General features: G+C 38.6%; 1 protein-coding gene across 1 annotated transcript in view; it reads right to left on the bottom strand.

Annotated features, from left to right (window-relative positions):
- LOC128664551 (ras and EF-hand domain-containing protein-like) overlaps positions 1–17,367 on the bottom strand; it is a 185,260-nt gene that overhangs the window by 154,273 nt on the left and 13,620 nt on the right. The window contains 3 exon segments of the mRNA XM_053719368.1: positions 172–272; positions 275–424; positions 426–473. Of these exon segments, the coding sequence (XP_053575343.1) occupies positions 172–272; positions 275–424; positions 426–473 (299 nt within the window).

Here is a 17,367-nt window from a genome sequence, read left to right as displayed (position 1 = left end):
AAACCTGTTTTATACACATAAAGAAAGAATGTGACTTGCAAACAATTATGTTTAGAGAAAAATAAAACAATTAGGACAGTCAGTCACTGACATGACTTTATTTGACTTATCATTGTATAACCTCAGCACCAGTCATATATAGATCTTCGATCTTGTTTATAAACCAGTTACCTTGTCAGGTGCTGCAGCTCACCCCCAAGCTTGATGTCCAGCTCCTCCCAATCAGGAGGCTGTCCGGGAAGGAGAAGAGCAGACAAGTTAAGGGTCTGAGATTACCCTCCTCAAAGCGGGCCGAGAAGTCCTGGAAGTTAATTATCCCGTCCCGGTCCATATCCAGTTTCGGAAGAGAGCACCGACTAGTCTGGACTCCACTTCCCAAATCCCTGCATACTGCTGCAAAGTCCTCCAGTTCCACCAGACCGGAGGCCGTTCACATCACAGGCGGAAAACAAGGTCTGGAGCTGGGCAAGATCCTGTGGTAGAACCCATGAGCAAAAAGGGGGAGAAACTTCCCCGAAACTAGAGAGGTTCAGAAATAGGTTAAAGCTCCAAGCACATCAAGACAGTAAACCAGAGCGGACACATCCCCAGTCTAATAGATGGGAGTTAGAAAATAAATAAGCTGATAACACAGGTGAGGCAGAGGGATTGGGATTCCCCTAAGGAAGTCACAGAGCCACTGTTTCCAAAACAGCGAACAACCGAGTGTAAAGAGCTAGGGCAGGAACACTTTTACTGAAGAACGATGCTCGTGGGTCTGATGTGCACAAAACACACAGGAAACTGCTCAGCACAAATGTAATATTTATAGAACTACTGGAACATATGGTTTTAGATGTGTGAGACTTGTGAAGCCTCTAAGCGCGGATAACGTTCGTGCTGCTTCAGGACTCCACCTGAGATCAGTTTCATTGCGTTTAAGGAAACGATTTACACACTGCTCCAGGGCTGACTGGCGCTAGGTGCCCGCTCTTAAAGTGCTATAAAGGGGTTCCTGAAAAAAGATGGTTGTGACTCTGGACGTTACACTGATGTTTCAAACCCCACAGTCCGTTTTCACAGATCCTTTATTTCCCGTCTATAAATATCCATGTAAGAGAATTCCATTACAGAGTTACGAATCTGTTGTATCACAATGACTCCTGGAGAGCAGACAGGCAGTCTTTGTGTACTTTCTTCCCTGAGTGTCTGATCGCTGAATCCCATCCTTGTAGCTCCGCCCCGTATACCGCTGTGTGTCCTGAGGCTCAGTGCTCTCACCTAAACAAAAGTCCTCCCACCCCAGCTCCACCTTCAAGAACAGTTAGTCTTTCTGTCTACAGATTATTGTGTCGTGCGTCTGCCTGACTCAGTTTTAATTCGGTAGCTCTAAACTAAAACAATTATTTACTGTTTTATAGTTGGTGAATGCATTGAGAATTAACAGCAAACTGGATGGGGGGGGGGGGGGGGGGGGGCTGAGAAATATGGTACTTTTAAAAAGAAGTGTTATTTACATTTACTAAAGATTTTTTTACCCACTCATTGTCAAGGAAGACCTCTCTTCTTTAACTGGCAATTGGCAATGAGTAATTATGTTGCAAACCAGTTGTTTTGCAAATTATCTTCTAGTGACCCACCTGAGGTTAGACACTTTTTCGTTACTCATTATTCAAAATCTAATGGGGATTTCCATGTTAAATAAAAACAAAGAAAATATACAAAAAAATAAGCTTTTTGTGTCACTTAATGATTACTACCCAACCATACCCCTGACTGAGCATAACAAAATAATATCAAAGTTCAGAATCTAACTTGGGGATTAGACCCCTCAGGAGCCCCCTGAATGCACTGCCCCTATCCACTCTCATAGATAATAATGCAAATGTAAGACATCATAATAAACATCTGCCCTATAAAAAACTAGGTTTTGTGTCACTTAGTGACCACTACCCAAATATACCCCAGACTGAGCATAATCCAATGACACCAAAGTTAAGACCCTATTTTAAGGATAGGACCCCGCAAGAGCCCCCTGAATGTACTGCCCCTATTCACTCTCATAGGTGATAATGCAAATGAAGACATACAATAAACACCTGCACTATAAAAACTAGGCTTTGTGTCACTTAGTGACCACTATCCAAGTAAACCTCAGAGAGAGTAGAATCCAATGACATCAAAATTAAGACCCTAACTTGGGAATAGGACCCCAACAAGAGACCCCTAAATTCACTGCCCCTATCCACTCTCTTAGGGGATAATGGCAAACACATACATCGTATAAACACCTGCCCTATAAAACTAGGCTTTGTGTACTTAATGACTATTACCCAAGTATACCTCAGACTGAGCATAATTAAATGACACCAAAGTTAGGAATCTTATTTGGGGATAGGATCCCCCCAAGAGCCCCCTGAGTGCAGTGCACTGCCCCTAACTACGATTCTACTAACTTAACTGAGTGCACTGCCCCCTAACTTCGATTCTACCCAGTCCTAGGGTATACTTGTGTAGTAGTCACTAAGGGACACAAATCCTAGTTTTTATTAGGCAGATGTTATATTATGTACATATTTGCATTATCACCTATAATACTGGATAGGGGACTGTGCATTCAGTTTTTTTAGGGGGTCCTATCCCTAAGTGAGGGTTTTAACTTTGGTGTCATTTGATTCTGTTCAATCTGGGGTATACATGGGTAGCAGTCGCTAAGTGACACAAAGCCTAGTTTTATAGGTCAGATGTTTAATATGATGTATATATTTGCATTATCACCTATTCACGTGTATAGGGGCATTAGATTCAAGGGGATCTTGAGGGATACTATCCTCAAGTTAGGGTCTTACTTTGGTGAATTTGATTCTGCTCAGTCTGGGGGTATACTTGGGTAGTAGTCACTAATTGCCACAAAGCCTAGTTTTATTGATCAGATGTTTATATGATCTATGTTTTTGCCATTTTCACCTATGGGAGTAAAAAGGGGCAGTGGCATTTTAGGGAGTCTTGAGGGGGTCCTATCCCCAATTTAGGGTCTAATTTAAGTTTGATATCATTGGAGTCTGATCAGAATGAGGTTTATTTGGATAGTAGTCACTAAGTGACACAAAGAACAGTTTTTATTAGGGCAGATGTTTACATAATGTGAGCATTTCCATTATAACAAATGGGAGTGGAAAGAGGCAGTGGATTCAGGGGGGCTCTTGATGGGTCATATCCCCAATGTTAGGGTCTTAACTTTAATGTCATTCGATTCTACTCAGTCTTAGGTATACTTGAGTAGTAGATACTAAGTGACACAAAGCCTAGTTTTTATAGGGCAGGTGTCTAGATGATGTATGTTTTTGCATTATCACCTATGAGAGTAGATAGAGGCAGTGCATTCAGGGGGGTTCTTGAGGGGTCCTATCTACAAGTTAGGGGTCCTAAGTTTGATGTCATTGGATTCTGCTCTCTCTGGGGTATACGTTGGTAGTAGTCATTAAGTGACACAAAGCCTTGTTTTTATAGGGCACCTCTTTATATGATGGCATAAAGCCTAGTTTTTATAGGGCAGGTGTTTATACGATGTATGTATATTTGTTTGGTTTTGTGCTATCACCTATGAGAGTGGATAGGAGCAGTGCATTCAGGGAGCTCTTGATGGGTCCTATTCCCAATTTAGGGTCTTAACGTTGGTGTCATTTGATTAGGCTCTGTCTGGGGTATATTTGGGTAGTAGTCACTAAGTGACACAAAACCTAGTTTTTATAGGTCAGATGTTTATACAATGTATGTGTTTGCCATTATCACCTAAGAGAGTGGATAGGGGCAGTGCATTCAGGGGGCTCTTGAGGGCGCATATCCACAATTTAGGGTCTTAACTTTAGTGTCATTTGATTCTACTCAGTCTGGGGTATATTTGAGTAGTAGTCACTAAGTGACACAAAGCCTAGTTTTTATAGGGCAGATGTTTACATGATGTATGCATTTGCATTATCACCTATGAGAGTGGATGGGGCAGTGCATTCAGGAGGCTCTTGAGGGGACCTATCCCCAAGTTAGGGTCTTAACTTTAGTGTCATTCGATTCTACTCAGTCTGGGGTATATTTGAGTAGTAGTCACTAAGTGACACAAAGCCTAGTTTTTATAGGGCAGATGCTTATATGATGTATGCATTTGCATTATCACCTATGAGAGTGGATAGGGGAAGTGCATTTAGAGGGCTCTTGTTGGGTTCTATCCCCAATTTAGGGTCCTAAGTTTGATGTCATTGGATTCTACTCTCTCTGGGGTTTACTTGGATAGTAGTCACTAAGTGATACAAAGCCTAGTTTTTATAGGGCAGATGTTTATCCCCAATTTAGGGTATTAACTTTGGTGTCATTTGATTAGGCTCCATCTGGGGTATAGTTGGGTAGTAGTCACTAAGTGACACAAAACCTACTTTTATAGGTCAGATGTTTATACAATGTATGTGTTTGCCATTATCATCTAAGAGAGTGGATAGGGGCAATGCAATTAGGGGTCTCTTGCTGGATAGTTTCTCCAAGTTAGGGTCCTAACTTTGATGTAATTAGATTCTGCTCTCTCTGGGGTTTATTTGGATAATAGTGATTAAGTGACACAAAGCCTAGTTTTTATAGGGCAGATGTTTATATGATGTATGTATTTGCATTATCACCTATGAGAGTGGATAGGGGCAGTGCATTCAGGGTGCTCTTGAGGGGTCCTATCCCCAAGTTAGGGTCTTAACTTTGGTGTCATTTGATTCTGCTTAGTCTGGGGTATACGTGGGTAGTAGTCATTAAGTGGCACAAAGCCTAGTTTTTAAAGGGCACCTCTTTATTTTATGTATGTATCACCTATAAAAGTGGATATGGGCAGTGCATTCAGGGGGCTCTAGAGGGTCCTATTCCCAATTTAGGGTCTTAACTTTGGTGTCATTTGATTCTGCTTAGTCTGGGGTATACGTGGGTAGTAGTCATTAAGTGACACAAAGCCTAGTTGTTATAGGGCACCTCTTTATATGATGTATGTATCACCTATAAAAGTGGATATGGGTAGTGCATTCAGAGGGCTCTTGAGGGTCCTATCCCCAATTTAGGGTCTTAACATTGGTGTCATTTGATTAGGCTCTGTCTGGGGTATATTTGGGTAGTAGTCACTAAGTGACACAAAACCTACTTTTATAGGTCAGATGTTTATACAATGTATGTGTTTGCCATTATCATCTAAGAGAGTGGATAGGGGCAATGCAATTAGGGGTCTCTTGCTGGATAGTTTCTCCAAGTTAGGGTCCTAACTTTGATGTAATTAGATTCTGCTCTCTCTGGGGTTTATTTGGATAATAGTGATTAAGTGACACAAAGCCTAGTTTTTATATGATGTATGTATCACCTATAAAAGTGGATATGGGTAGTGCATTCAGGGGGTTCTTGAGGGTCCTATCCCCAATTTAGGGTCTTAACATTGGTGTCATTTGATTAGGCTCTGTCTGGGGTATATTTGGGTAGTAGTCACTAAGTGACAAAAAAAACCTGGTTTTTATAGGTCAGATGTTTATACAATGTATGTGTTTGCCATTATCACCTATGAGAGTGGATGGGGCAGTGCATTCAGGGTGATCTTGAGGGATCCTATCCCCAAGTTAGGGTCTTAACTTGTGGGGTTCTATCCCCAAGTTAGGGTCCTAAGTTGGATGTTATTGGATTCTACTCTCTCTGGGGTTTACTTGGATAGTAGTCACTAAGTGACACAAAGCCTAGTTTTTATAGGGCAGATGTTTATAAAATGTATATATTTGCATTATCACCCATGAGAGTGGACAGGGACAGTGCATTCAGGGTGATCTTGAGGGATCCTATCCCCAAGTTAGGGTCTTAACTTTGGTGTCATTTGATTCTGCTTAGTCTGGGGTATAAGTGGGTAGTAGTCATTAAGTGACACAAAGCCTAGTTTTTATAGGGCACCTCTTTATATGATGGTTGTATCACCTATAAAAGTGGATATGGGCAGTGCATTCAGGGGGCTCTTGAGGGTCCTATTCCCAATTTAGGGTCTTAACTTTGGTGTCATTTGATTAGAATCTGTCTGGGGTATATTTGGGTAGTAGTCACTAAGTGATACAAAACCTACTTTTATAGGTCAGATGTTTATACAATGTATGTGTTTGCCATTATCACCTATGAGAGTGGATAGGGGCAGTGCATTTAGGGGGTTCTTGTGGGATTCTATCCCCAAGTTAGGGTCCTAAATTTGATGTCATTGGATTCTACTTTTATTGGGGTTTACTTGGATAGTAGTCAAAGCCTAGTTTTTATAGGGCAGATGTGTATATGATATCTTCATTTGCATTGTCACCTATGAGAGTAGATAGGTGCAGTGCATTTAGGGGGTTCCTGAGGGGTCCTATACCCCAAGTTAAGGTCTTAATTTTAGTGTCATTCTGTTATGCTCAGTCAGTGGTATGGTTGGGTAGTAGTCATTAAATGATAAAAAGCTTATTTTTTATATTTTTTTCTTTGTGTTTAACATGGAAATCCCCATTAGATTTTTAATAATGAATAACGAAAAAGTGTCTAACTTCAGGTGGGTTATCTAGTGAACTGTAGCTGTTTATGTAACAATCAGCCACTTTTACTTTAGTATATCCATAGTTTATCAAGTCACAGCTCAGCAGGTGCAGCAGAGACCTAGATACATTTAAATAATAATAATAATAATAATAAAAAAAAACAGTGGGGCCTTCCTGCTTGTTTGACAGTCTGTATTATATTTGGAGGGGGGGCTATATTGTCAGATACAGGGTTGTTCTAACTTCTATGCAGAGAGTGTGATAAATTCACTGCACACCCCTCTCTGTTCGTCTTACTTATCTGTGAGGGAAACGCTTGACAATAAGGTTGGGAAACAACTGCAATTAACTGTCATATTTTTCTAACGTAAAAGCAGGTAAAGCCTGAATTCAGAGCAAGTTTGTCAGCATAGTGTAATGTCATATACATAAAAAAGAGAAAGCAAATAGTCTAACTAACAAGCTAATTTACATGAATCAGTCTTTTGTTACCTGTAAAATTTGGACAAGTTAAACGTACATTCCACTCATAAAAATGCATCATACATATAGAACACTGGTTTTCAAACTTGTCCTCAGACCTCCCCAACAGGCCAGGTTTTCAGGATTACCTTAGATGAGAACATGTAAATTATTATTATTAACATTTAAACATAACAAAATAATGAAACAATCATGTAGATCAGGACTGGAGTGACCAACATTTTTATTGTAACAACAACAAAAAAATATATAATCATAAAATAGAAAATAGTTCAAATAAGCAATGCATAAACTAGGTACAATAAGGCTCAAACTTTAACTATTTTATTAAATAGGATGATTTTATATCTGCCGAACATAATTGCTCCAAAAGAATGTTTAAAGGGATACTGAACCCAATTTTTTTTCTTTCATGATTTAGAGCATGCACCTTTAAGCAACTTTCTAAGTTACTCCTATGATCAATTTTTCTTCGTTCTCTTGGTATCTTTATTTGAAAAAGCAAGAATGTAAGCATTTAGTCACCAATCAGCAAGCGCTACCCAGGTGCTGAACCAAAGATGGGCCGGCTTGTAAGCTTACATTCCTGCTATTTCCAATAAAGATACTAAGAGAACAAAGAAAAATTGATAATATGAGTAAATTAGAAAGTTGCTTAAAGTAGCATGCTCTATCTGATCTGAATATTGAAAGAAAAAATATTGGGTGTCAGTCTCCATTTAAAATAAAGCTATAGTGAAGTAAGTTATGAAAGTCTCTGCTTTTTGGGTTTTTTTTCTTAGTCACCAGGAACTGAATTGTTCATTTTCACCTGTTCTGCTAGGGTAAAGATATGGGGTCACACACATGTAAAATACCTCTGTCAACCACCACCTGGGGCAAGATGAAATAGAAGTCATGAATGTTGAATGTCAACCACACAGATGAGTTAAATATAAAACACATAAACAGTTGATAATACTAATAAGCACAGTCAGAGCAATGAGCAAAATGCTTCAGACGTCTGGAGCAATGGTAACTTTTCTCAGAAAAAGACGCATACATTTTGCCTCCAGGTACAGGCAGATAGAGAGAGGTAAAGAAATATCATCCAAGATTCTTCCAAAAGTGTGTCCTATCCTTGTCAGACATTACAGGAAGAGGCTCAGTGCTGTTATCTGATATATAGCAGGCTTCACATAATATTGATGATGAGGTTTCCAATACTTCTGAAACCTAAGTTTTGCAAAAAAATCTAATTATCCAAATGTTTTAAAGAAAATATTGTGTTAATATAAAAATATACAGTTTTGTTTGAGTACAAAATCTGATTTGTTTATATTATTTACTTTTGTTCTACCATTTTGCTTAGTATTTTGAAGGTTGCCAATGCATCTTGAGCTGCCAGTATCTACATGATAATGTGATGCAGTCATTCTTGTGTTTCATTATAAATTAAGAATTCAGCATTTATAGCCAGTATCAATGAGTACAATGTTTATTATGTAGCAGTTCAGTGCATTAACATCCAGCAAGTTCATTAAAGGGACATGAAACCACACATTTTTCATTGATGATTCAGGTAGAGCATATGATTTTAAACACTTTCCAATTCACTTTTGATCAATTTTCTTTCTTTGTTTGTTATATTTTGTTGAAAGTGTGCATGTGTCTGCAGTGCTATATATCAGCAGTTTTGCAACAATGTTATGCATTATTGAAAACTATTATCAGCACCAACACATTTCGCAGCACTGTACATGAGTACAATTATTGATACAATACTTGTAAGAGACAAGAAAAAAACTGTCAAACAAATTCATGCTGTAAGATTAGTAAGTGCTCCGAACGTCCACTTCTGTCTCCTGTGTACCTGTCGGTGTTCTTCACGCTGCACTCCCTGTGCTACAAACCCGGAAGTCCCTCTGGGAACTCTTCCGCATAGAACCGGTGCCAAGGAGAAAAGGGGGAAGCCTCACCTCTGCTCCCCAATAACAATTGCAATAAATAATGCAACACTCCTAGCACGTCAGTAAAAGATGCTTCCAATCCAGGAGATAAGATAGGAACAAACTGTTTATTCCAGAAGATAAAAACACACGGACATGAGAAATTGTGATATCCCTTTAAGACTTTCTGATTATCAGCACTTCCTCCTATTTAAGGAAGTGCTTTTCCATTACTCAGTGCCTGAAAATTAAAGTGGATTCTCTCATCCTGTGCTACTGCTCTTTCCAAGCAGTTTACTTTTCCCTTTCAGGTCATGAGTGTTTTGTTTTTTGAAGGCTGTTTGTATCTCAAAGTTTGCTGCACTTCTTTCCTGATTCTTTTGGACTGATACTTCTGATCGTATCCCTACGCTACCGGAACTCTATCACACGCGGCTGAAGCCGCACTCACACAAGCTGCTACCGGAACGCCGCTCTCTACTAATCTCCGGTTTAGCACTTACTCTGCTGTTATTACCGCTCTCCACGCTACACCATCGCTCCTGGGAAAATCTGGTCTTGTCACCACGCTGGTTTGGGTATCGTATTGTATACAAATCATAAGGTTTCCAAAAATAACGCTAAGTGTTTTTACTTACCTGAGGTGTATTACACTGAATTAACCTCCTCCTTGCTGATCTATATTGCGTGTGTGCTGGAACTTTGTATATATATTTTAGAGTGTTTGTGTGAGTGCGTGAAACTTAAGGAAAGATATTTGAACATTACTTTATCTAGAGTTGAACTCTATCACTTCATTTCTTATCCTGAATATAAAGGATTTTTTCTCAATTTTTCTTTTTTGACAATATTAATGAATCATTGCTTATACTATAGAGACTTGATAAGTATCTCTCATAAGATTTATTATTATCATTCATAGAGGTTTAAACCATACTTTTCATTTCAATTACTAAAAGTAAATGCTCACCTTGTACATGCTAGTAGAACAAGTTATATTTACTAGCTGTTTACAAGAATAGAGCTACATTCCATTTATTTTATTTTTTATTAAATTTTCTCTGAAGTTTGGTGAGATTATCACAGAATTTTCAGGCCATAAAAATAAAGTTTATTTTTTTTTAAATTTATTTGGAAGATGGATCCAAATGAAATTAAAAATGAATTTTCTAATATTCATCAAAAACTAGAATATCTTGCTAGAGCCTTAACAGAGGTACAAACTGAAAATAAAGCTCTCAAAACCTTAATAAAAGATTGTATGTCAGGGAAAGAAGCAGGAATTGCTGAACCTCACATACAATACCCACAACCCTTTTCTGGCAAGCGCAGCGATTTCAGGGATTTTAAAAGTGCATGCAAACTTCTTTTCTCACTTAGACCTAAAACATACCATAGTGAAAGGATAAAGGTCTGTACCACTATTTCCTTCCTCCAGGGGGAGCCACGCTCCTGGGCCAATAGATTCTTTGAAAGTGAACATCCAATATTAGATTCGCTTGAAGAATTTTTTCTAGCTATGACTGCCTTGTATGAGGATTCCCACTCTCAAATAACAGCTGAAAATAAATTAAGATCTATGAGACAGGGGAAAAGAAACATTGAAGAATATATTACTGAATTTCAAATGTGGATAGATGACTCTCAATGGAACGAGATCAGCTTAAAGAACCAATTCAGATTGGGTCTCTCTGAATCCCTTAAAGATGAATTGTCACGATTAGAGATGCCTGACACACTGAATGGGTTGATGAAATTAAGCACCACTTTGGACCGAAGGTTACGTGAAAGAAAGGCTGAAAGAGCTTCCTATGAAGTTGTGCCCAGACGTTCCTATCCCTGTTCTACAACCATGGAAAAAGCTGTTTCAAATCAGGTTCCTATGGAGATTGGAACTATAAGGGGTCCTCTAACCCCAGAAGAAAAAACCAGACGCAGATTAGAAAATCTCTGTCTTTATTGTGGACAAAAAGACCACTCCGTCACAAATTGTCCATCTCTATTGAGACAGAAAAAGGGTAAGGGTAGTTTCAATCACAAAATTTTTCACATTACCCAAAATCCACATCTCACTCTCACCTTTTCTTTACAGTGGGATCAGAAAAACGTGCGATCTAACGCTTTGATTGATTCTGGGGCGTCAGGAAATTATATAGATATAGCATATGTTAAGCTTAATAAAATTCCTACTGTTGTCAAAACACAACCTGTTTCAGTTAAACTTATTGATGGTTCTATTATACAACAGGGCCCCATTACCCATCAGACAATCCCTTTACTCATAACAACTGACCAAGGACATTCTGAATATATTACTTTTGACCTCATACCTATCTACATGCATACTATAATCTTAGGATTTAGCTGGTTACAAATACATAATCCTCATATTGACTGGTCATCACCACAAGTAAACTTTGACTCTGACTATTGTATAAAGACTTGTTTTCCATATCAGGTAATCTCTACTATAGAACATGAGCTGCCTCAAATTTATCAGGACCTGGCAGAGGTGTTTGACCTCAAGGAGGCAGAAAACCTCCCACCACATAGGGAATTTGACTGTCCCATTGATTTAATACCGGGATCTCAAATACCACATGGAAAGATTTACCCTCTTTCACAAGAAGAATTGGTATATCTAAGATCATATTTAGATGAAAACTTGCGAAAAGGGTTCATATCACACTCAACATCCCCTGCTGCTGCAGGACTGTTTTTAGTACGCAACAAAGATGGAACAATAAGACCTATTATTGACTACAGGGCATTGAATGAAATAACAATTAAAAATAGGTATCCTCTACCTCTCATACCAGAGTTACTAGAAAGATTAAATGAGGCCACGATCTACTCAAAATTAGATCTAAAGGGCGCTTATAATCTTATTCGCATAAAGGAAGGACACGAATGGAAAACCGCGTTCAGAACCCGTTATGGTCTTTTCCAGTATAACGTAATGCCCTTTGGTCTAAGCAATGCTCCCGCAACCTTCCAACATTTTATCAACGAGATTTTTCATGATCTAATGGATATCTGTGTCATCATATATCTAGATGATATTCTGATTTATTCGAAATCTTCCATAGAACATGAAAAACATGTTAGGTGGGTTCTTACTCGTCTCAAGGAGCATAAGTTATATGCAAAGCTGGAAAAATGTGTTTTCCATGTCTCTAAAATAAAGTTTTTGGGTTATATAATTACCCCAAACAAGATAGAAATGGATCCTGAAAAAGTAGCCGCAATTAAAGACTGGCCTATACCTACTACAGTAAAAGCATTACAGCGATTTATTGGTTTCGCAAACTATTACCGTAAATTTATTAAAAATTTCTCCTCAGTGATAAGACCATTAACACAATTAACTAGTATAAAACATCGCTTTAAGTGGTCTGAACAAGCCCAGAAGACTTTTGATAGTCTTAAGGAAATGTTCACAACAGCTCCAATACTAACACTGCCTAAATTTGATCAACAATTCCTGTTGGAAGTTGATGCATCGAACACAGGCATTGGGGCTATTCTTTCCCAACAAAATAAGGAGACAGGTGAAGTTCATCCCATTGCGTTCTATTCAAGAACTTTGACTTGTGCTGAAGCTAACTATAGTGTTGGAGATAAAGAACTCCTTGCAATTAAGTGTTCACTAGAACAATGGAGACACCTACTAGAAGGATCAGTAATTCCATTTCTTATTTATACTGATCATAAAAACTTAGAATACTTAAAGAAGAATAAGACTTTAACAGCTAGACAAGCAAGGTGGTCACTTTTTCTAGATCGCTTTAACTTTTTAATAACTTATAAACCAGGGAGTCAAAACACAAAGGCAGATGCACTTTCTTGAATTCATGAGTTACTTCCTCATGAACAACCTAACTTCACTATCCCTCCAGAAAAGATAATAGGTACCTTAACACCCTTAGAAGAAGAGATTTACACTGCTCTAAAACATGATTCAATACCACTACAGAATTGTTCAAAAGATCCTACTACAGGTCTTTTTTATCATGAGGAAAAGTTATACGTACCTGAGAAAATAAGATCTTCCATTCTCACACACACCCATGATGACACCATATCTGGTCACCCAGGGATACAGAAAACCATTGAACTTACCCGTCGTAAGTTTTGGTGGCCAGGGATGAATAAATATATTTATGATTACGTCTCTAGGTGTGAGAATTGCGCTAGAAATAAAATTGAACATAAAAAACCCATAGGGTTACTCAGACCTCTGCCCATTCCAGATAAACCATGGAGTACTATTGCCATGGATTTTATAGTGGAGTTACCTGCATCACAACAATATAACACTATCATGGTAGTAGTCGACCATTTAACAAGACTGGCTCATTTTATTCCACTCAAGGGATTACCAACTGCCATGACTACAGCTAAAGTATTTCTTGATCAGGTTGTAAGACTACACGGTTTACCCTCTAATATTATTACTGATAGGGGTACCCAATTCACCTCTTCCTTCTGGAGATCTTTGTGTAAGCTACTGAAGATTGATCATCGCTACACTACTGCTTTCCATCCACAGACAAATGGGTTGACAGAAAGAATGAACCAGACCATTGAACACTTTTTACGTTGTTATATTTCACATTTACAAGATGACTGGCTAATTTACCTCCCTATGGCAGAATTTACTCATAATAATTCATTGTGTTCCTCAACCAAAACATCCCCCTTTTTCGCAACTTATGGGTACCATCCTAACACTATAACCTTGTCCCACAAAACAGTGAATTCCCCTTCAGCTTTAGATTTTTCTTCCAAACTTCAAGATCGATTGAAAGTATTGAAAACACATCTAGCTGAGGCTAAGGAATATCAAAAGAAATACTATGATCGGAAACATTCGATTGGACCTGAATATAAAATAGGTGACTTAGTGTTACTCTCTACTAAAAACCTCAAACTTCAGGTCCCTAGCAAGAAATTGGCTAACCAGTTTCTGGGACCTTACCCTGTAGAGCAGATAATAAATCCCAATGTGGTTAAGCTCACGTTACCCAAGGATTACAAGTTTCATCCCACCTTCCATATTTCATTATTGAAACCTTTTCATTCAATGACACGCACGACAGTTGATCTTCCGCCTCCTATCTCAGTGGATCTTCAAGAGGAATTTGAAGTTGAATCAATACTGGATTCTAGGATTCGACGACAAAGATTAGAATATCTCATCAGATGGAAGGGTTATGGTCCAGAGGATGATTCCTGGCATCTTCATTCAGAAGTTCATGCCCCTCGTCTGGTGAAGTCATTTCATCATCGTTACCCCCCTTAAACCTGGTCTGGAATCCCCGGGGGTGATTCCCTGAGAAGGGGGGGATGTGATATCCCTTTAAGACTTTCTGACTATCAGCACTTCCTCCTATTTAAGGAAGTGCTTTTCCATTACTCAGTGCCTGAAAATTAAAGTGGATTCTCTCATCCTGTGCTACTGCTCTTTCCAAGCAGTTTACTTTTCCCTTTCAGGTCATGAGTGTTTTGTTTTTTGAAGGCTGTTTGTATCTCAAAGTTTGCTGCACTTCTTTCCTGATTCTTTTGGACTGATACTTCTGATTGTATCCCTACGCTACCGGAACTCTATCACACGCGGCTGAAGCCGCACTCACACAAGCTGCTACCGGAACGCCGCTCTCTACTAATCTCCGGTTTAGCACTTACTCTGCTGTTATTACCGCTCTCCACGCTACACCATCGCTCCTGGGAAAATCTGGTCTTGTCACCACGCTGGTTTGGGTATCGTATTGTATACAAATCATAAGGTTTCCAAAAATAACGCTAAGTGTTTTTACTTACCTGAGGTGTATTACACTGAATTAACCTCCTCCTTGCTGGTCTATATTGTGTGTGTGCTGGAACTTTGTATATATATTTTAGAGTGTTTGTGTGAGTGCGTGAAACTTAAGGAAAGATATTTGAACATTACTTTATCTAGAGTTGAACTCTATCACTTCATTTCTTATCCTGAATATAAAGGATTTTTTCTCAATTTTTCTTTTTTGACAATATTAATGAATCATTGCTTATATTATAGAGACTTGATAAGTATCTCTCATAAGATTTATTATTATCATTCATAGAGGTTTAAACCATACTTTTCATTTCAATTACTAAAAGTAAATGCTCACCTTGTACATGCTAGTAGAACAAGTTATATTTACTAGCTGTTTACAAGAATAGAGCTACATTCCATTTATTTTATTTTTTATTAAATTTTCTCTGAAGTTTGGTGAGATTATCACAGAAATAGTAGCCAATCAGTCATACGCGTTTCGTCAGCAGAGACGTAACTTTCTCAATTCCTGGATTGGAAGCATCTTTTACCGACGTGCTAGGAGTGTTGCATTCACTGCCAAACAAATTCAGGAGGAATTGATGGCCCTATTCCTGTGGAAATGTACCATCTAGAAGAGTAGGAGGGTGAGAATGATTTTAATACAGAGTTAGATGAGGACAATGATTAGGTAAGTGGAATTCATTTATTACTGAGTTGGTTCGTAGGCTTCCTTTAACAAAAATATCTTTAGGGAGCGTTTAAAAGAAGATCAGGTAAAATTTTAACAGCGCAAGGAAGTGCGTTCCAGTGGGTTGGTGCTTTACAAGAGAAGTCCTGCAGTCTAGCATGGGAAAAGGTGATGATGGAAGATGCAAGGAGCAGGTCAGTGTTGGATCTTAGGGGGTGGGCTTGAGTATATTTGTTCATTAGTGAGGACAGGTAGTGGGGAGCAGTGTTAGTGAGAGCTTTGCATGTAAGGGTGAGAATTTTTCTGCTGTGTTTAGGTAACCAGTGAAGGTGCTCACAAAGAAGTACAACAGATACAGAGTGGTGGGAAAGGTGAATTAGCCTGGCAGAGGCATTTAGGAGGTAGAGGCAGGAGAGAGAAAGATCAGTGAGTAGGTTATTGCAGTAGTATAATTTGAAAATTACCAGTGAGTGGATTAGTTGCTTAGTGGTGTCAGTGCTCAGATATGGGTGAATTTCTGAAATATTGCTTAGGTGGTTGAGGTAGGATGAAGAGAACAGTTGGATGTGGGGGAACAGTTTGGAGTCAAGTGTAACTCCAAAGCAGCAGACTTGGGGTGATAAGGAGATAGTGATGCCGTCATTGGCAAAAGCACTAGATGATACCACTATTTCCTGTTATGTAGTGCTCCAGTGCTACCTATCTAGGTATCTCTTCAACAAAGAATAACAAGAGAACAAAGCAAATTTGATAATAGAAGTAATTTGGAAACTTTTTTTAAAATTGTATTCTCTATCTGAATCATGAAATAATTTTTTGGGGTTTCATGTCCCTTTAAATGCCAGGAACAAAGGACGGATCAGAAAAATCTGTGTAGCTTGTCACACTGACTCTGGGGCTATGTACCTGGAGAAGTCGCTTATAAAGCTGATGGTGGAACAAGGTACTCATCCAGCTAGTACTAAACACTAGGTGAGGGAGACACGTCTACTAAAACTCTCCACAGCCTTTGATAAGAGGTTATTAGGTCATCTGGACTTATATTTCTGAGGATACTAACTCCACTAAGAGATTATACAAAATATTATATACTGAGCAATTATGCTTTAAAAGCCAGATTGATTTTTTTTTTTTTGCGGGTCTCCAGGCCCAGTGCTGCCCACCAAAGTAACCAGTTTCTAATAAGCATGTTTCAGGCTTCCTCAAGTGTAACCTGGCAAAGGGAATCATTATATTCTAATACAGAGCAGTGGGAGCTAGATCTCAAGTCTATGAGGTGTGCAGTACATAATATGATGGGCTGTATCAACCATCTGCAGAAATAATAGCTGGCTACCAGACAATTGAGCAGAGGGAGAGGAAAACACAGGTCATTTATACTTATATAGGATAATTACAGAAACTATACAGATATGTTAGATGTTAACAACACAATGTACAGAATGACTAGAATAGAGCACAATACTCCCCTCTTAGGTGACCGCAGCCTTCTAACAGTCTCTCCCAACAGGACTGTGAGTAGAATATGGATTAAGTATATAGAGGCGCTGGTCTTGAATCTCGTATGTATTATGGTGCACACTGAAGAAAGAAACTTGACTTGTGATTTGTAGGAGTTAACAACAAAATAATGTGCTGTATACTCACTCCGAAAATTTCAGAGTTCAGCTTCTTCATAAGGATCTATATCCTGATTTTCCCATAATGTGCTTTAGTATCTGTAGACAATGGAAATTACACTGCAGGTGATTGTATCTTTAAATTGATATAAGGTGCAGTATACTCACTCCGAGTAATTCGGAATCCGGCTCCTCAAAAGTGGTTGGTAACTTTAGAATACTTCCAAGAAAGGCAGCAAAAATACTTGTTATAACAAACAAATATTTATTAAAACATATTAAAAGGCTCTTTTAGCTTGGCTCTATGCGT

Source organism: Bombina bombina, chromosome 6 (genome assembly GCF_027579735.1).
Source record: "Bombina bombina isolate aBomBom1 chromosome 6, aBomBom1.pri, whole genome shotgun sequence".
Taxonomy (NCBI): Eukaryota; Metazoa; Chordata; class Amphibia; order Anura; family Bombinatoridae; genus Bombina; species Bombina bombina.
Note: the sequence above shows the minus strand (reverse complement) of the source record. Positions and strands in the feature narration are given on the sequence as shown.